At 44.1% G+C, this 19,893-nt stretch overlaps 2 protein-coding genes and 1 long non-coding RNA gene across 9 annotated transcripts; 1 reads left to right on the top strand and 2 right to left on the bottom strand.

Moving 5' to 3' along the window:
- Window positions 11-710, bottom strand: LOC110430478 (nudix hydrolase 26, chloroplastic-like). Its single transcript, XM_021448186.1, has 2 exons — window positions 558-710; window positions 11-109 (listed from the first exon to the last, which is right to left on the bottom strand). Exons 1-2 carry the CDS (start codon window positions 708-710, stop codon window positions 11-13), a joined length of 252 nt encoding a protein of 83 aa, XP_021303861.1.
- On the bottom strand, window positions 7,014-12,220 carry LOC8067463. 7 transcript variants are annotated; one of them, XR_002447989.1, is made up of 7 exons: window positions 11,271-12,220; window positions 10,353-10,966; window positions 9,656-9,920; window positions 9,004-9,341; window positions 8,832-8,882; window positions 8,672-8,742; window positions 7,014-7,235 (listed from the first exon to the last, which is right to left on the bottom strand). It is a non-coding gene; the product is annotated as an uncharacterized LOC8067463 (long non-coding RNA). The 7 variants fall into 7 exon arrangements; XR_002447984.1 differs by having other exon boundaries at window positions 8,832-9,341; XR_002447985.1 differs by lacking the exon at window positions 7,014-7,235 and having other exon boundaries at window positions 8,479-8,742; window positions 8,832-9,341; window positions 11,271-11,517; window positions 11,649-12,220.
- LOC8080063 lies at window positions 16,321-19,413 on the top strand. The gene is made up of 3 exons (XM_002441284.2): window positions 16,321-16,453; window positions 17,356-17,460; window positions 17,559-19,413. Exon 3 carries the CDS (start codon window positions 17,592-17,594, stop codon window positions 19,095-19,097), a length of 1,506 nt encoding a protein of 501 aa, XP_002441329.2. The 5' UTR covers window positions 16,321-16,453; window positions 17,356-17,460; window positions 17,559-17,591; the 3' UTR covers window positions 19,098-19,413.

The following is a 19,893-nucleotide window of genomic DNA, read 5'->3' as shown; positions in this document are numbered from 1 at the left end:
TTTAGTGAGCTTACCATTTTTGAGCTTGGCCTTTCCAATCGGTTCCCCACCTAGCATTCAGCTTGTCTCTCACATCCGGTGGGAAATCATATGTTAACCAGTTAGGAGCCTGCACAGATGCATACATTCACTCAACTATCATTATTTCGGGATTATACATATGACTTAGGCTATGTTTAAATTAGCGAGTTAAGAACTACTCCCTCCGTCCTAAAAAGAGTGTCGTTTTAAAATTTCAGACATCTTTTTTGATCATCCGTCTTATTTAAAATTTTTACATAAATATTATATATTTTGTTAAGACATATTTTATCATTAGAAATACTTTACTAATAATTTATTTATTTTATAATTTACATAAAATTTGTTAATAAGATGAACGGTCAAACACGATTTCTAAAAGTAAAAAACGTCACTTTTTTTTGGGACGGAGGGAGTACAACGGATCTCCGAAATCAACTGAGGCATCTGCCACGTGCTAGGAGTGTCGAGCCTAGAATCCGAGAAAATCTAGAGAGAAAGAAAGCAGAATCACTTCATTAACCATCAGAACGAACCCGACAATACAATATCCAGCGCAGGCGCGGCGAAGACCGGGGAGGAGCAGGATCGGGCTCAAGGGAGGGAGGGGGCGTGCTTGCTTTGGTGAGGGATGGGTCGGCGAGGCAGATGCCGATGTTGGTGCGGTAGCCCTGGGGCGGCGCGTCCATGGATGCGACAGTGACGAACGGGAGCGGTGGCGGCGTGGAGGTCGAGCAGGAGGCGGAGCTCCACCTCGACGTGCTCCTCCACGTCGCTCTCGCTGGAGCCCGAGTCCTCGCCGGTGGCGCAGCTCTGGCGGAAATCTTTGACGAGCCGTTGACGGACAGTCGACGAGCGTCGAGTCAGTGGCTAAGAGTGGTGGCCGACAAATCTCCAGCTAGCACGGGTTCGCGTGGACGGCCGGGGGAAAGCAGCTGCCCCGGAGCGCCCGTGCCGTCCGCACGACAAGCCGGCCGGCCAACGTGTAGCCAACGCCGTCCAGATCCTTTCCTTCGCCCTCGCCCGGCGCCCGCCGATCCTGGGAAGGATGCGACAAAAGCAACGGCCGCGTCTCCCTCCTGCCCCCGCGTGCGGTGTGGTGCGGGCGACGGCGACGCAAACCGGGTCAAGTCCGTGTGCGCCTTGCCTCGCTAACGAAGAATATGGTAGGCAGACTGAAATTTTCTCTCTTTATAGATAGGTATAGATATGCTATAAAATGAAAGAAATGCATGGCTTTTCTTTGCTTCAATTAGTGAGTGGGAGAAATGCTCAAATGCATGACCAGCAAGTCATGTCAGTTGATAATTTTGGTTAGAATATTTTCGACCATTTTTGCCCTAGCTTAAGTTCGTTTCAGTTGGAGACGTCATTTTGGGGTAGAATACTCTTAACCATTTTTTTGCCCTATCTAGAGTTTGTTTTAGTTGGGAACCTCAAATATATTGCTCATATATTTGTATAGTTAGAGTTCGTATAGAAAGTTCATTTTAGCTAGAGGTCAGGCACGATACAAACTCCTCCTCTTATTGGTCATCGTCTTCCTTGTGGCCCACGAGGGGGAGGGGGAACGGGGATGACAGAGGGGGGCATGACCCCCTAAGTTCATATAGTTTCACTGGGAAATTTCAAATTTGATCAAGTTATAAAGAGATGAACTGCTGGACTCCCCCCAAACAAAGGAAAAATTGTATTCCTATCTTCGTCGCTTCTTCTCCATTATTTTGACTTCTTACAATGACCTGACCATCCAGAACACTGCTAGATTTGTTAAGGAGTGAACATTGGCGCTTCAATCTTGCTCATTCAGAATTGTCATGTATAGAGTCTCTTTGGAGGCCCATCAAGACACACTTCACATTGTGCATGACTATCGGTGGCGCATGCATTCATTCCTCACCTAGGATTGCAAAGTGTCATAACATCATAATGGTGGACAGTACTTGGCATCCACTAGTTCTGGATTTGTCATTTTTATTCTAGTTCTGCAACATATTACCAGCAAGAAACTTGTATGCAAAAAGGTTGTGGAGACACACTTAAACGACCCTAAAAGCCTATTTTCGTGTCATCATCATCGGATGCTTCATTGACCTATATACTTCCCCTAGTTCGACTTCATGTCAACATAGAAAATTTACCCTTAAGGACACATGAAAATACATGTGCAGTAGTGTGTAGTAGGAGATAGATTTATCTCTCTAGTTACACGCAAGTCCCCATTTGCATCCAATGGTGATAGATATGGGGGCATATGCCATTAAGGGAAAAACATTACTAAGTCTTGAGACTCTGTTCTGTTGTGGGTACAACAACTATGGACCTAGCTCTAAAGTGAACAATAGAGTATAGTGGCCAAGGTTTTTTGTCATCAGCATTATTACTGGGTCTTGAGACTCTGTTCTATAGTAAGTACAACAACTATGGACCTAGCTCTGATGTGAAGGGCAGGGTATATTGACCAGGCTTTCTTGTCTTCGGTGTTATCACTAGGTCCTGTGACTATTCTACGATGAGTATAACAACTATGGACCAGACATGTTTGAAATTGTTTTTCTTGTAAAATTGAACTATTGTGTTACAATCATATCCTAAAATACAGCATTGTATAAAAAAGGTCTCATTTACCTTCCCATGATCTAAATTTTCTGTCTCTGTTTGCTTGAGCTTATCTAACGAATCTGTCATTCATTTAACAGTGTTTTTCTCTTACAACAAATCAGCGAACAATACTTTCATCCATAGCTTTTCTGCCAAGCGAACAGGCTTAGAAGGGGCATATCCCCTTTATTTTCTATATTTACCACAAACTTGTAGGAGGGGCTCCGTACTTCCCGTGGTGGTAGGCCGATAGCGAGGACTCGAGCACCGACCAACCTGGTGCTAGGTCCGCCCCTCTCATCTAAACTAAACTAGACATCTCATACATCCATAGTTTTTGAAATCGTTTAAAATGTTTCTGTACCCAGGTTAGAACTTTTAATACATTTTCATATTTTTCATAGTTATAAAAAATCCAATAAATACCTATTAAGGTTTTTAAACCATAAAAATATCTTTAAGGTTATAAAAATTCCAAGAAAGATTCTACAAATACAATGAGACATGAAAACCCAAATAGAATATCTAGATCTTTAGATCTCATTAAAAATATCTCTAAAAGCTTTCAAATATTAGACTTAGATCTAGAAAAATGAAAAAAAATCCAAAAAATCTAGAAATTTTCAAAACATTCTAATTAATGTATAAATGCGTTTTAAAAACTTCCGAAAATAAAGCAATATGAATTTAATTATGAATGCATTCATACCAATTGAATTACATATTTTTATTGTGGAAAGTTTTTTAAAACGTGATTAGGTATGTTTTTTCGAGTGGTTTCACGGTTTCACAAAGGGGTGTTTTGGACTTAATATTTTCCCGTGTTTCCGTTCTATATACACTGAGCATATGTTTTTGAGTTCGATTGTCATGAAAAGACAGATGGACGTATAAATCATCGGTTCTTGGCGCTGTATATATAAACAAAAGCGTCAAAGCATCTTCAACAGAGTAGATAAAATTATATTCTAAACTACAAAATTTGGTCTTTGTGTAAAATAAAAAATTCACTTAAAACATAGAGTTCCACAACAGCCTTTGTATAGGATAGCTAGTGATGACGACATGATATAATGACAAGCGAAAGTTGAGGAAATGAAACTTGTTATTTTGGCAAACCAGATAGCATATATGTTGGACTTTAATTTTTGCTTTAAAAATATAAAAATAGTCTAGATAACATGGATAGCATATCTGTTGAAGTTGTTCCGTAGCTAAGCCGTCACCAAAGCTGCAAACCAAATTGAGATGTGCTTTATGACAGATAAAACTTGTAGTTGTAGGCGCGGTTGCAGTTCTGAGGCCGTTTCGCCTCGAGTAATAATAATGTCATGCTTTTTTTAGAGCAAAATAATGGTGTGCTAAATGCGGTACGTGGTTAAAGTGCATCACGTACTACAATATATGTATACCTTCGTTGTTTCATCCCCTATATATATGGCTATTATATACGTCACGACTCTCCATGTCCTCCGGGATGCTCTCCAGCGAGGGCTCCCAGCGCCGCCGTCGGTGGCGGCCGTCAACCACCACCTCGCCGGCGCTCACGATCTCCGCCAGCACCTTCCCCAGCGTCATCCCTTCGCCGCCGGCAGCCCCACTCGCCATCAGCTTCTGCAGCCGGCTCTTGCTGATCCTGACCGTCACCTTGACGCTCTTCTTCGTCTTCCTCTCCTCGCCGGTCTTCTCCCCCCGCTCTGCCGCCCACACCGGCTCGCCGTCGTCCGTCCCGGGCACGCCGCCGCCGTGCCGGGATGCGTGGCACACGCAGTTGCCCATCCGAGGAGATGGTGGTCGTCTTAGGCTTCTTGCTGCTGCTTGGCTGAAGAAACAAGACGCTGTTCGTGCGAAACTAGATGATGTGTACCACTCAGGGAGCGTGCACGTACGTGGCCGGGATGCATATATATATATACGCTCGCTGGGTCAGAGAGGGAGGCTGCTGCTAGCTGCCGATTGCCGAACCAGCGGGCGTCTGCGTGCGAGCTGCGGGAGCCCGTCCGCAACTCCGCGGCAGCACAGTGAATTGTGCCTGAATTCCAATACCAAACTGATAGATGATGTGATGCAGGCCTGAATATGCAGGCAGAAAATGGTACGGTATGTAGTCGGTTGCGTACGATGGATGCATCTCACATTCTCAGGTTTCTCACTTCTCAGGTTGCAGCATTACTTTTAGTCAAAATGAAACGTTTTAATCATTCTTCTCAGGTGCTGCTGCTTCCCTCATGTTGCAGTAGTCATCAGTCCTCACACGAAGAGGGGTACGGTGGCAGAATGTGCAAGCGGCGAGAAGCAGCTGTCGTCGTGTGAACCTTGTTAGAACACTGGCCATTGAAGGGTACGAGTTTGTCCATGTTTATATTTTTGCGTTGAATTGGATAGACGACGTTTTCGCGAAGCAAGCATTTTCAGAAACAATTAATATATATATATATGTCAACGTCTGATGGAAGCGTTCAATCGGCGAGTAAAGCAGCCACGGAAATTTAACCAGCTTTTCCCACGAAGCATTCTCGTTGAATGAACGACACCCCTGCCACACGTGCGTCTTAGGAATTCTTACAGTATTACGTACAGAGGCATATTTAAATAAATACTACAGGTTAATTTTTCTTTCAACATCGCGCGTGATGGAGAGAGAAGCGGTCGTTCTGCAAAGATGAAATTCATGGACAAGCTAGCACAAAGGAGGCAGCCTCCCATTTTTTTTATTTCGAGAATCGTGCTGTGTGTACACAGATTCCATTCAGAGATTAAAATTCACTCAATCAAAGAAAAACGTGAGTCTGCACAATCATCCAAGTAGTAGATTGGACGAAGAAGAAGTTGGGCCTTGTTTAGTTCCCAAAAAATTTTGTAAAATTTTTCAGATTTTCCGTCACATCGAATCTTTAGACGCATGCATGGAGTATTAAATATAGATAAAAATAAAAACTAATTGCACAGTTTGGTCGAAATTGACGAGACGAATCTTTTGAGCCTAGTTAGTCCATGATTGGACAATTTTTGTCAAATACAAACAAAAATGCTACAGTATCGATTTTGCAAAATTTTTTGGAACTAAACAAGACCTTGGAAGGTATAGAATCGAGAAAATCTCGAGTTCTCGACACTGCCGGTTTTCATCATCTGGTCGTTTGACCCCTATCCCAGTTTCCCGGTCGTTCAGAGTTTTATTTCCCAGCGAACGATCCGACGGCGTCTTTTCCTTTCCTTTACCGTTCTCGCTTCCTTTTCTTTTCCCAGCGAACCATCCAATAACAAATGATATAGCTTAACTCCCTCCCCTGCGTTGACGTCATCGCTGTTGTCATGTTGAAAAAAGCAAAACATTTATTTCAAAATGTTATAACTTCTAAATAGTGTATCTATTTTTATTTGTGTTTGCATCACTGTGTTTTATGCGACGAGACGAACAAAACTAGACCCCACTTACATATGTTTCGAAGAATTTTATTTTATTAGTAATTTATGTGTATTATAGAATAACATATAATTTATAGGCTATAACTTATAAGAATAACTTATAACATATAACTTAGCATATTTCTACTAATATGTTGTGATACTAATTTGTACATTTAAGTTTTGAATATAACTTATACACTTAACTTTACATCTAAACCATTCATCAAGTTATATAACTTATAAGTTTTAAATATAACTTATATATCTAACTTTACATAAGTTGTGTTTCATAATTTTTGTGTTTCTAGAATTTGGTTTATTCATGTGTCTGTTAATGACTTTTGTGTTTGCAGCTTTGGCACAAGTTAGTTAATTCGTTCCTTTGTGTTTAATGACTTTTTATAGATAAAAGGTGTTCTATAACTCTTAAGATTTTAAGTTTTTCGCATAAGTTATATTTTATAATTTTCATGGCATAAGTTATATGATGTAAGTTAATATACATAAATTGGTAGCAGAAAAAATAAATCTTCGAAACATGTGCAAGTGGGGTCTAGTTTTGTTCGTCTTGTCGTGTAGAACACATCAGTGTAGACGAAATTAAAAAAAGATACGCCGTTTAGAAGTTATAGTATTTTGAAATAAATATTTCTCTTTTTCTACAGTCGTTCTTAAAAAGCTCGCATGAATGTAGAAGTGCGGACTGTACATGTGCGGGTAGTTGCCAAAAAGAGAAAGGGGTGAGATTTTTTTTCCAAATAAGATATGTCTGAAATTGATCGTTTGATTTGATATGGGTAAACGTGCGTAATTTAGTGAGGTCGTCATTTGACAGCCTTTCCGATGTTGTGCGGGCATTGTTTAGTTCACTCCGAAAACAAAAAGTTTTCAAGATTCCCCGTCACATCGAATCTTTCGGCACATATATGAATCATTAAATATAGACGAAAATAAAAACAAATTATACAGTTTACCTGTAAATCACGAGACGAATCTTTTGATCCTAGTTAGTCCATAATTACACAATATTTAAAATTCAAAATCTTTTCATATCTAAACAAGGCCTGAGTCTACTTGATGTGGAATTGGAACTTTACGGATGAAAAGTGGCAGCAGCAACGAACATACAGGTGAACGATGACAATGAACTCATCCATGGAAGAGATAGCAATAGAGATGCTTAAGGCCTTGTTTAGTTCATCCTAAAAACCAAAAAATTTTCAAGATTCTTCGTCACATCAAATCTTGGAGCATATGCATGAAGTATTAGATATAGACGAAAATAAAAACTAATAACACAGTTTGCTTGTAAATCACGAGATGAATCTTTTGAGTCTAGTTAGTCCATGATTAGATAATATTTGTCAAATAAAAACAAAAGTGCTACAGTGCCGAAATCTGAAATTTTTTCGAACTAAACAAGGCCTAACCCTACTACACCCTAACAAAGATCCAACATCACGCACTAACCTCTGAGTTTATGGATGTGCCACTATTACCCTAGTACACTGATACTGACTTAAATTCTGCATTAGTTGCATAAGCTGCCCTGCCTTTCAGATTAGGCCTTGTTTAGTTCCAAAAAATTTTACAATATTTTTCAGATTCCCCGTCACATCAAATCTTTAGACGCATGCATGGAGTATTAAATATAGACGAAAATAAAAACTAATTGCACAGTTTGGTCGGAATTGACGAGAGAAAATTTTTGAGCCTAGTTAGTTCATGATTAGACAATATTTGTTAAATAAAAACAAAAGTGCTACTATTCCTATTTTGTAAAATTTTTTAGAACTAAACAAGGTCTTAGCTAAGCTAGTCCTACTAATACTAGGTGACATAAATTATGCATTAAAGTTAATCATGCCTACGATGCAATTAACAACTCCTACAGTCCTACTAGGCCAGTAGCAGTAGTACTAGTACCATCATCTATCAAGCAAATCAAGGTAAAAAAAAAAAACAACACGCGCGCATGCATGAGAAACATCAAAACCTCTTCTTTTTTTCCTTCCTACCAATGGCGCGCGCGCATAACCACTATCCATATGCTTAAACTATATACTAGTAAGTGAGTATCTAACCGGTCATTGGAACTGCCCTAACACCTTCAACCTAAGGGAGTACCTAACCGGCCATCATCTGTAAACCCGTTGATCATCAACAGAGCTAGCTGCTCTCTAATCCTATTGATGCAAGGCCTAAAGAAAACAGCCCGTACGCTTTGTCTTATCAGCCGTATTTTTTTCTAACTAGGTAGCGTGCCCGTGCGTTGCTACGGGGTAATTAAACTTTATAATAAAAACACATGGATCGCACAATAAGATAATAATAACGTAAAATTAAATACCGACATTAAAGTGACATTTAATCTGAAAAGCAAAGCTTATGAAATTAACCGTCACAGAGAACGAGACGTCACAGGCTCCCCAAACAATTTATGCAAAAGAAAAACTTAAAATATGAATATATTCCTGTGTTCTTTGTTATTTTCCAACTGCCGATAGTAACTACTCAAATTCATCACTTGCTATAAAGTTGATCAAAGTGTAGCTCGTTCTACATGGATAGCCTTAACAATTCTTAATACGTCACAACATCGACCTCTACAGAATACGAAAAAAGTGGTAAAGTGAACCTTTATCATGGTTTGCTTCCAATGTGGACTGTCTCCATGGTGAAGAACAACTGTGGCAACAGCTTGCCAGACTGGATACAGAATAGTGCACAAGAGCATCAATGGCCAACACCAACCTAGTAGAAAGAAAAAAAATCTAGTTGATATTGTCAGCACCCACCTGATATGTTCCAATCCCTTGTGTTATACCACCAGTTTCAGATGCCAACACCTGTAAGGAACTTGGGTGAAATCAATAATTGCTAGAGAACAGGAATTTTATTCCAAAGAAATATATCTTTAAAATCAGAGGCTATAATCTTCAATACATACAGGGGTCAATAGAAATATACCATATGATTTCACCACCAAGCCCCAGTGAAGCCAAAACATAAGGCAATGTCAATGTACAAAGCTGCTTGACCAAATTCCACATACATAGCATCCAACTCAAACTAACAAAGTGTCCATAGGCAAATCAAGCATAAAAAATAAATTGTTCTACCTTCATGTCTACTTCTAGTTAACAAGCTCTCTTCTGAATAACACACTCGCGAAAGATCATTAGCATACTTAAGTTTTAGATCCACCTTGGCACCAGAACCTAGTCCAATAACATAAACCTTTTTCAGATGCACCTTTTCTGATTCAAACTTGTATCTGCTGTCCTCATACAAACCCAACACGGTTCCTGTGATTCATAGCAGCAAAAAATTTCAGCATCAATCCACTGCACTCTATAACCATCACAATAGAAAAGAAAAAGAATGACTTACAAGAATAAAGCAACAAAAAAATAGCAATACAAAAAAGGAAAAGTAAGTTGAATGGTTACTATTTCTCGACAACAGGGTATGTTGCCTGCAAAGATTTTTTTGTTATTAGCATGTATTAGCCTGCACAGAAATAATAGTTCTAGTAGCAGATGTGTGGTTTTCGGTTAAAAAAAGACAAAAGAAGTGGGTAGGTTGGGTTGAGAGTGGGGGTATTAAGAGCTTAGCTTACTTCTGGATCCCCAAACGATACATCTTCTTTGTATCATTGGACCTCTTGTGCTTCTCATAAGATAGTGCATAAGCCATATAGAATCAAGCGCTTTTGAGGCCTATTTCATTCATCTTCATTTTCTTGAGCAATGGCTTTGCATCTATCACGTAGTCCATCTATAGGATCATGCCCCCTATTTTAATTCTTAATATGTCAATGTAAGAGAGAGGCCATACATCATACATAGACCCTCGCAACAGCCTCCATGATAGCCGCTGACAACCTGCAATGTGGCAACCAAAAATCACATGCTTGTAACTGTTTAGCAATTACCATCTAATTCCCATTTTTGTGCTACACAGCTATGGCAGCTTTAACAGACAACTAAAAAACATCTAATTCATGACTATAGCAGTAAAATGAAAAATTTTATAGACGATGTTGTCGTTGGTCATTGTACATTCAGATCGGCGAAATTGGTCCAAGGTATATCCAACTTGTCCAATGCATCAAGCAGACGGTTTGCACAAGTCTATATGATGTTCTTGACCCACTTTTGTGCTGGCACCATCTGGATTAATCTGTATAGCATCTGAACTCTTCATGCTGATAAAAGTATGGCATGCCGCAGATGCTAGACCTTCTAATATACAAAGTATTTGCAAAATCCAACGCATACTTGCAGCAACATCTAGTAACTGAAAATAAGACTCACCATCATCCGTAACTGAGAAGAAGGCCCATGATCATTCAATCGCCATGACAGTAGTCTTCATGAAGTCTCCATGGTAGCATCATGCACAAAGTAGGGAGAAACATAAGATGTTCAGTTTACAGCTAGGGAAATAAGCTAAGTTCAGTCACATGCATTCTAGTGAAAACACATACCAAATTAGATAATTTCAGTGAAAAGAGTCTTCCTAGAACATTTCACATAATTTCAATCACAAGGTACAAGTTCAATGACCGATGACAAAAAGATTGTGAGCGAGTTGCTGCATGTCCTTTTCCATCTGAGAAAGCTTGAGCTTACAGCTCTCAAGCTATTGAATGGCCTGCAGCTTCGCACCATCTGAGAACTATTATTTTTGTACAGACTAATACATGCTAATACATCTGAGAACTATTATTTTTGTGCAATTTTTGTAAAGTTTTCCCAGCCTTGCACCATTATTTTTGTGCAATGAAAAAAATTTACTGCCAGGAACTTGGAAAAGTCACCGCTGATGCTCACACCATCACCTTCTTTCGCAGCTGGCTTTTGCCTGCAGCTTCGCGATTCTGACCCAACCTTCTGATTATCTCGTGACACTGTGTAGATTAGTAAGCCTGAGCACAATTACACAGTAGGAGAGAAATCAATTAACAACATATTCATCCATCCATGTCAGATACACTAATTTATGGAAAATAAAACAGGCAGGTATAATTCCACCCCTTCACTGTGTACCGGAGGATGGTCTGATAAAGTGGATAAATAGAATTTCTTGTAGATCAACTTCCAATTTGTTAATAGGTTTCAAGGCACTGTTTATGCTCTTCACTTCTTCAGGTAATTCAGAGATGATTCTGCACCTCTTCATTCAAAAATTCACAATAGAAACAATATTACATTTGGAATTAGTGTTCTTACCATGGAGGAAGCTTGCCCTTGTTGAACTCCTCGCCTGCGGCGCCGTTGGCTGCCATGTCCTCCTCTAAGTGAGGCATCTCTTGTCGTCCTCAACACACCATCATCTGATCCAGCCTTTGCCTTAGCTGTGGTCGACAAGGCAACCTCCTTCGTGGATCTAGCCTTGAGCACCAGGTCCTCCAGTGCCATTGTGTGTTGCCACCAGTCGCATCCATCTTGCCTCGATGGAGGAGGTGGAGTAGTGTCGCTGGTGATGAAACCACAGAGGTGGATGGGGATCAAGGCAACGGAAGTCTAGATTGGGGCCTGGTGGGGCTTCCTGGGGTGCTTCCATGGGGATTAGGGGGAGACAGATCACAGCAGCGGGTACGGACGCACCTCGCAGCCGAGGGAGGAGCCGAGGAGTCGCCTGAGGTAGCCGATGACATCCTAGCGGCAGTGCTCCGCCTCCTGGGTGGGGTGGATGCATAGCACCACCTCGCCGGTGACCGGCTCTGCAGTGCGCTCCGCTCAAGGGAGCAGGGCCACAGATCGCACGAGGAAGGGAGCAGGCGCCGCAATCAACGTGACGCTGTGTGGCGTTTTTTCCTTCTGGGAGGTTCCACGAGCGACGACCCCAAGATTGGATTGGAAGATGAGATTGCGTGATTGGAGGAGAAGATTGGTCGCAGGAAGGTTGCGATGAGGGAAGCGCGTCGCAGGTGTGGAAGCGGGCCGAGGGAGGAGGCGGGCGAGGTCCGCGCCGCGCGGATCCGCGTGGAGGAGGAGGCGGGCGCCGGCGAAGGCGCGCCGGGCGGGCGAGGGAGGAGGCGGGCGAGGGCGAGGTACGCGGGACCGGATCCGCAGGCGATCTGCGTGGAGGACTGCGTGGAGGAGGAGGCGGGCGAGGGGCGTGCGGGACGACGTTCGCAGGAGGCAGGACGAAAGCGGGAGGAGAGAATGTCGCACCAAAATAATGTCCCCGCTTTAGTCTTTTTAGTTGTAGGAGATAACCATCAGTATAGCGAGAGGACCATCTTGCAGTTGCAGTTTTTTATTCAAGAGCGAATGATGGCGGATATATATAATCCTGTGGGGCTGGGTGCCGCACATGACACATGGCCGCGTGATGCTCCCCTTGACCGAACCACAAGCTAGCTCGTGATGCAAATTGCGAGCACCACGAATCCACGATACGCTGCCGAGAGTGTTCCTATTCATATTCTAGCACTACTACTACTACGCTTGGATCGTGCCATGGAGGGTGGTGGGCACCTATGATTGCATCGCATGGGTTGGGTTTTCCCTTTATAAGCTTTGGCCTTGTTTAGTTCACCCTGAAAACCAAAAAGTTTTCAAGATTTTTCGTCACATCGAATTTTATGTCATATGCATGAAACATTAAATATAAACGAAAATAAAAACTAATTACACAGTTTAGCTGTAAATCACGAGACGAATCTTTTGATCCTAGTTAGTTCATGATTGGATAATATTTGTCACAGACAAACGAAAGTACTATAGTACCAAAAACTTTTTACTTTTCGGAACTAAACAAGGCCTTTCCAGGAGTAGCTTCTTTTCTTTTCCTGACGACCCTTCGTGCACTCACGTTCCATTCCAGCGCGAACAACGCAACGCAACCCAGAGGAGTATGCGCCTTTTTACAGTTTTTTGAAACCATCTCGGTAGCTACCAAACAGACATGGTCTGTGCAGCATATCCTGAAATCACACTCGAACCATTTCGCACAGTAACATGTGACACTACTCCTTTGGCCTTGTTTAGTTCACACGGAAAACCAAAAAAATTTCAAGATTCTCCGTCACATCGAATCTTGTGACACATGCATGAAACATTAAATATAGACGAAAACAAAAACTAATTATACAGTTTAGCTGTAAATCACGAGATGAATTTTTAGATCCTAGTTAGTCCATGATTGGATAATATTTGTCACAAACAAACGAAAGTACTACAGTACCGAAAACTTTTTACTTCTCGGAACTAAACAAGGCCTTTGTGGACATTGACAAAACTGCTGCCAGCTCATGACCACCACATCGTCAGTGTATATGTATGACTGTATCCTGCAGACGGACAGAAGTTGTGATGCTTGACCCTGTAGTTGTGGGTCGCTGCATGCCTCTGCTCTGCTCGTGTCGATAATCCTCCAACCAGAGGCGTACAGAGATGAGAATAAGGCACGCACAAGCGGCCAAGCGGCGGCCCCGAGACCGCCATGAAAACGCCGGCCGCCGGCCGCCCCCACCCAGCCGAGGAAATGGCGGCCGCCAGTGCCACGTTCGGATGTTCCCCCGCCCTGTGTCCTCACTCCTCAGGGCCCGCCGCCCCCGGCATGGAGGCAGTGGTGGTGCTTGGTTTGGAGCTCCATTTTCTGTTGCTGTGTAGAGAGAGATCAGGGTTTAGAGGTTGGAACACGATGAACTAGTACACTTTAGAGCAAGTTTAATAATACAGTCCACTTGCTGGCTGTAAGGTTCCTTACAGCCTTCTCCCAGTCCACCCATATAATAGTTAGTTATTCAATATTAATATATGGTCCACTTATTTCTCTCACAAAATTTTTTGGTTCTTGTGTCTAAGCTGACTGTAAGCTTACAGCCTGCTTCTCCTCTCTCTCCTCCATTCTCTCATCCACATCAGCATTTAGCCAGCTTACAGCCCACCATAATACTTGCTCTTAGGAGGCGGGGCACGCACACACAAACTGACACGCATCATTTTCGCAGGCGTATGACAGGGTATACGTACGTGCGCGCTAGTTATGCAGAGATATTCAAAATTCAAACTTTTTTTTTGTTCGGCCAAACTCGTCAAGTTTGGAGAGTACGTACTTCAAATGTACCGGCTGTTCCATTGCTGTAGCAGTACCAACTCATACCCATGGACGCGAGTACAACGCTTCTCTGAACGTTAATCAATATACATCTGCATAGCCATTAGCTCCTACGTACACAGCTTTTCCCTGATCGGCTGATCCTGAAATTAGCACCACTGGATCTGGATGGCCGGCCAGTACATGCATCCTACACCTACAATGCTACGGCGCACTATTCTGCACCGACTAGGCACTGGACCAGTCGGTATACGTATACGGAGTAGTATTTACTATGCAAAAGCCCACGCGGCCCCTCCCTTTCATGTGAGGAGCTCTCATCAATCTCAGCGTCTTCCCCGGCCCTAGCCGGGCTGGCGGCCGGTAGCCGCTACCGCTAGCTAATTGAAGGGGCACACCACGAACTCCGTGACGGGCAGCGCGCGGTGCATGCATTTGCGGCTTTAGGTGTCGAAATCCAGCCGATGGAAGAAGTCCCCCGTCTCCGGCTGCTTTTCGGCACGTTGCTTGGCCCGCGTGTGGTCCGGAGCCCCGACGCCGACGCCGACGCCGACCGAGGAATCGGGTTGGTTTGGTAGCGTAGCGTCTTCACGTCCGCGACTCGCTCCGGGCGGCACAGGACCATGCATGTGCCGTGTCATCATCAGTTTTGTACGCGTACGCTCGGTATCTCCGATGTTTGGTACGTTAGGTCAATACGTGCAGAAGGTAGCAAATGCAGAGAGAGAGAGAGACAGAGGCTACAGATATTCCACATCCTCAATCGACGAAGCACAACTCGACGAGATCACTGGGGCTGAACGACTGAACCCTTATTATTGCCTCTCAAGCTAGGCGAAATTAAGGACCATGCAGGAAGGAAAGGCTTTTTCCCAACGATCACGTGTGCGCGATCGACGTGCCGTTCAGGCGTCGTAGTCGGCCTCTCGTGTTCGAGTTTCGACAAGGCACACGACGTATACCCAAAGTGGGGCGTGGCACCTCCTGCACCCAACGCTCCGATTGTCTGCCGAGCTGGCAAATGCAGTGCAGACACCGCACAGTCTGGAATCGCAACGATCTACAGTATTTTATCTCACTGTCACAAGCGCTGCTAAATGTGGAAACACACGATGAGGTGCTTTAGCAATTGACTTGGCCCTAGTTTAGTACTTTAATACTACTAATTTATGTGTGCGAAAAAAAGTTATAGGAAGGTACGCATGCACCCGCGTGGTTTAGGACTTTAGGTGTTCGCCGGCTCACTGAATATACTATTAGTTGATTTATTATGAGAAAAACTCTGCTGGCTGACAGAAAAAATACGCCTGAAAAGAAAAGAGAAAAAATATCTATTGTTTTACTCTGAGAAAGAAAAATCATCGAAAACTAATGTGAGAAACAAATCCATACTTGCACAAGAATATTGTAGTACAACTACAAACACGATAGTTTAACCTTTTGTACCGTCATTTTTCTAACTCAAGATCATTATGGTCAAATTTTTGAATTGGTGTACGTGTACGCTTCATGTACCATGATCATGCTACAGCTTGCAATAAAAATCCTAATTCCTAACCATTAAATTCTACTGCTACTTCTCTTGTCTTGTGTATATAAGCACTGCTCCCACAGAGTCAGACCCAGCTCAAAACCATTCCACATCCACAACCCAATAATCCATACGATCTAAAAACCATAGCAAAAAGAACAAGAAAAAGGGCGGAAAAATATTTCCAGTCCCTCCCCACTCTCTCTTTCCCGTGCGTGCCCCATGTTCTCCAGCGTCCAGCCTCCTCACCTCATCACAGGCCTATACAACTATAGAGTACCAGTCGCCTCGCCGGGCCACCACCACTGGTAGCAGATCTCGCGCGCCAGCGCCTACCCCCACCCGCGCGGCGATCAACCCACCCGTCCGTCCATCCGCGCGCTATTCGCGGCAATGCCACTGCCCTCGGCGCCGTCTCGGTGGTGAGCCGCGCCGCGGGCCGACGACGACATGGCACGACCCCGCCGCTCGTCGCCGGTGGCGATGACGAGGTCCCCGGCCAGGGCGGCGCATGGCCGGGCCGCCGCCACCCCGCGCCAGGCGTCCCCCTCCTCCCGGCACCCCCGCCGCGGCCGCCGGCTGCTGCGCGTCCAGAGCCCCTCCCTCGCCTCCTCCTCCGCCCGCCGCGCCCCCGCCCCCGCCCCGGCGCACGCGCCGCCGCCGGCTACCCCGCCGCTCCGTTGGCCCGGGGACGCCGTGGCGCCCCGCGGGGCAGGCGCGGCCGCGGCCGCGGCCGTGAGGAGGATCGCCGCGTCGCTGTGGCGGGCGCACCCGCCGCCGCGGGAGCCCGGGAAACCGCGGCAACGGTTGGAGGTGAGAGCCTGCTGTTCTCGACTCGAGATCCGTGTGCGTTGTTGCGTTCCAGGCTTCTAGAGTCTCAGGTGGCCGTTCTGTTGTGTGTTCCGCAATGGCGGGCTCGTTTTTCGGGAGTGTTTTGTGCTGCTGAGCTCGCGATTTTCGTGAAGCAGCAGTTTCCAGTAGCATGAGTATACGACACTGAGTGGCTGGGTGTTTTTGTGAACTGTGATCGTTTGTTTGGGTCGTAGTGCGCGTTTCTTTGGTTTTTGTCGTTGTTGTGGGGAGGTGGGCGATTCTCTGAACTTTTTGAGCTTAATGTTCCTAAAGCTTGCCAAGAAAAATTTCATCCACTAGCAAAGGGATTGGTTGTTGCTTATGCAAATTTTGTCTCAGTTTCGTTAGCTAGTGTAAGCTCTTGAAATTAATACTCATTGCACTTTGTGATTGCGTAATTCCATGGTTTTCGTGAATTTGCCTCGACATATTTGATATTTCCATGTTAAGTACCGAACTACAAGCTGCTTAAATTTTGGCTGAAGAGCAGTCTCCGTCTGTGTGGACTGTGGACCAATCTTGTTGTGTTTCATGCTAGATTATAGTAAGTTCTTCTGAGTTGGTCCAATTGGTGATCCTTATCATTCCAGTATGCTTTGGATTCTTTCCCGTATGTCTCTTTCAACTGGGCCTGAAGATATGACATCCTCATATTTCCATGTGTCAATGTACAGGGTGGTTGTTAGGATGTAACCTGTGTGGTCCCAAGATATTAGCTGCTCTTAGTTGTGAAACCAAGACATCCCATTGGATGGATTTTGACAAGTTTTACTCCATTTTGCATGCGAGTTTTGTAATACCTTCAACATACTCCACTTCTTAGTAAGGATCAGTGGTGAACTAACAGGGAATTAATTTTGCAGCCTAGCCCAAGGCATCTGCATACTCCGGATCGTTGCAATTACTACAAAGCGGTCCTTGAGGGCAGGACAGGAACTAAGCCTCTTGGCAATGCCATCATTCGTGAGGTATATGTCTCCTTCATAAATTATTATTTCTGGTACGGAATGCCACCTTCCGTTCTGATCCAGTCTTATTTGATGAAATGCTTATGAACTACTATTAGGTTGGACCTTATTCTCCATCACCCCGAATTGAAATGGAAGTAGCAACAAAATGGGACCGTCCATGCCTGAACACATCTGGTGGTGCTGATTACGATTTCTGTGATCGTCATGCAGCTGCTGCTGATGGAGAAATCTCGGCACTTAAAGAAGAGCTTATGCAGGCTCACAACCGGATTCATGAGCTTGAAGCTGAGAGCCGATCTGCTAAGAAGAAGCTTGACCACTTGGTGAAGAATCTCGCTGAGGAGAAGGCCTCCTGGAGGAGTAGGGAGCATGATAAGGTTCGAAGCATCTTAGATGCTGTTAAAGGGGATCTGAATCGAGAGAGGAAGAATCGACAGAGGGCCGAAGTTATGAACTCCAAGTTGATGGATGAGTTCTCTGAGCTGAAGTCATTGGCAAAACGATATCTTCAAGATTATGAAAAGGAAAGAAAGGCCAGGGAACTCATGGAGGAGGTGTGTGATGAATTAGCGAAGGAGATTGCAGACGACAAAGCTGAGGTTGAAGCTTTGAAGAAAGAGTCAATGAAGATAAGAGATGAGGTGGAGGAAGAAAGGAAGATGCTACAGATGGCAGAGGTTTGGCGTGAAGAGAGGGTACAGATGAAGCTTGTTGATGCTAAACTGACACTAGACAGCAAGTATTCACAGCTGAGTGAGCTTCAGGCTAACCTGGAGTCTTTCCTCAGTTTCCACCGAGGCAGCAGTGTAGACAAAGAAACAGTAAGAGATGGTGAAAGGCTCAGGGAAGCAATTAGCTCAATGAAGCTTCATGGTAAAGAGTTCTCGTACAAACCACCACCTCCTTCAGAGGACATTTTTGCTGTGTTTGAGGAACTTAGACAGAGAGAAGATATTAGTGAGAAAGAAATCGGACAGTGTAATGGAGATACTCCCATGAGCCATGCAACAAAGATCCATACAGTGAGTCCTGAAACTGACATCTTTCTGGAAAAACCAGCAAACAAATATTCCACTCAACCTTGCGCCAGAAATGAGGATGACGATGATAGTGGATGGGAGACCGTCAGCCACGTAGAGGAGCAAGGCTCTAGCAATTCACCTGATGGAAGTGAACCATCAGTAAACGGTTTCTGTGGAGGAAACGGTGCATCAGCAAGTGAAACCGACTGGGAAGAAGATAATTGTGAAAACTGCAGATCAAATAGTGGCATCTGTTCGACGACTGGAGAGAATCACCGGAAGGGGTCTTCTTTTGCCCGACTATGGAGGTCATCAAATGGTGATGGCAGGAGGAAAACAGGTTCAGACTTACTGAATGGTAGGCTTTCAAGCAGCAGGATGCCCAATGCTGCTCTCTCTCCTGATCTCAAGAACAGTGAGGTGTGCCAAGTCTCACCGAGTGTTGGGGACTGGAGTCCAGACTTGCTAAACCCTCGTGTGGTCCGCGCTATGAAAGGGGGTGTCGAGTGGCCCCAAGGCACCCAGAAGCGCACCCAGAAGTCCAAACTCATCAACGCAAGGACCAATGGACGTAAGGTACAGCTGCGCCAAGCGCTAGAACAGAAGATATAGCATAGCATGCTCGTTCGTATTCTTCGTTGTCAAAGAGAACACCATGATCTTGCTGGCGGGGGAGGTAATCTGAAGCAGGCACCTTCAACTATAGGGCAGGTACCGTTGTTGTATCTTGTATGGGATGCTGCATTGGTCCTCCATCGAGTGTTATCACTCGCTGTACCTAATTCATGCCCTTGTAAAGCATTTAGCTCGCTTAGAAAAATAGTGAGCTCCGATGCTCCGTGTAATCAAATGTAACAGTAGTATTATTTACAGTATATTATCTTTTTCCCGATGTTACTCAATAGTGCTATTATTTCCTTGCCGGCTCCTTTGTGCGGTTTTTCTTTCTTTCCATGTCGGATCTATGCAAAGCATATCAATCTTGGCTCGATATTGCGCCGTGTCTTTCAGGTGAAATTCGAACGGGACATTTTGTAATTTCTACTGCAGAGGAACAGTAACTGAAATCCGTGCGCAGTCCGCCCGTCTGGATGTTTGGGCCTTGTTGAGTTTCTAAACTATTTTGCAAAATTGCAAAATCCCAAAGAGAATGTTCAGCACACCAAAATCCTGACAACAACTATTTCTATTTTGCTTTTGCTGTTTACTTACCAAAATATTTTGCAAAACTGCAAGTCATGCAGCTGCATTAAATGGTTGCCATGCAACCCCATGCACATGCAGGTTGTCGTTAATGCTGCTGTTCCGGTGCTTAGCCAGCATGCAGAACATGCATACATTCAAGTATACACAAAATCACGGGCATTGTTCATGCACACTTTATTACAACAAAACTATAATAATGCTA

The sequence above is a fragment of the Sorghum bicolor genome, chromosome 9, assembly GCF_000003195.3.
Source record: "Sorghum bicolor cultivar BTx623 chromosome 9, Sorghum_bicolor_NCBIv3, whole genome shotgun sequence".
Classification (NCBI taxonomy): Eukaryota; Viridiplantae; Streptophyta; class Magnoliopsida; order Poales; family Poaceae; genus Sorghum; species Sorghum bicolor.
Note: the sequence above shows the minus strand (reverse complement) of the source record. Positions and strands in the feature narration are given on the sequence as shown.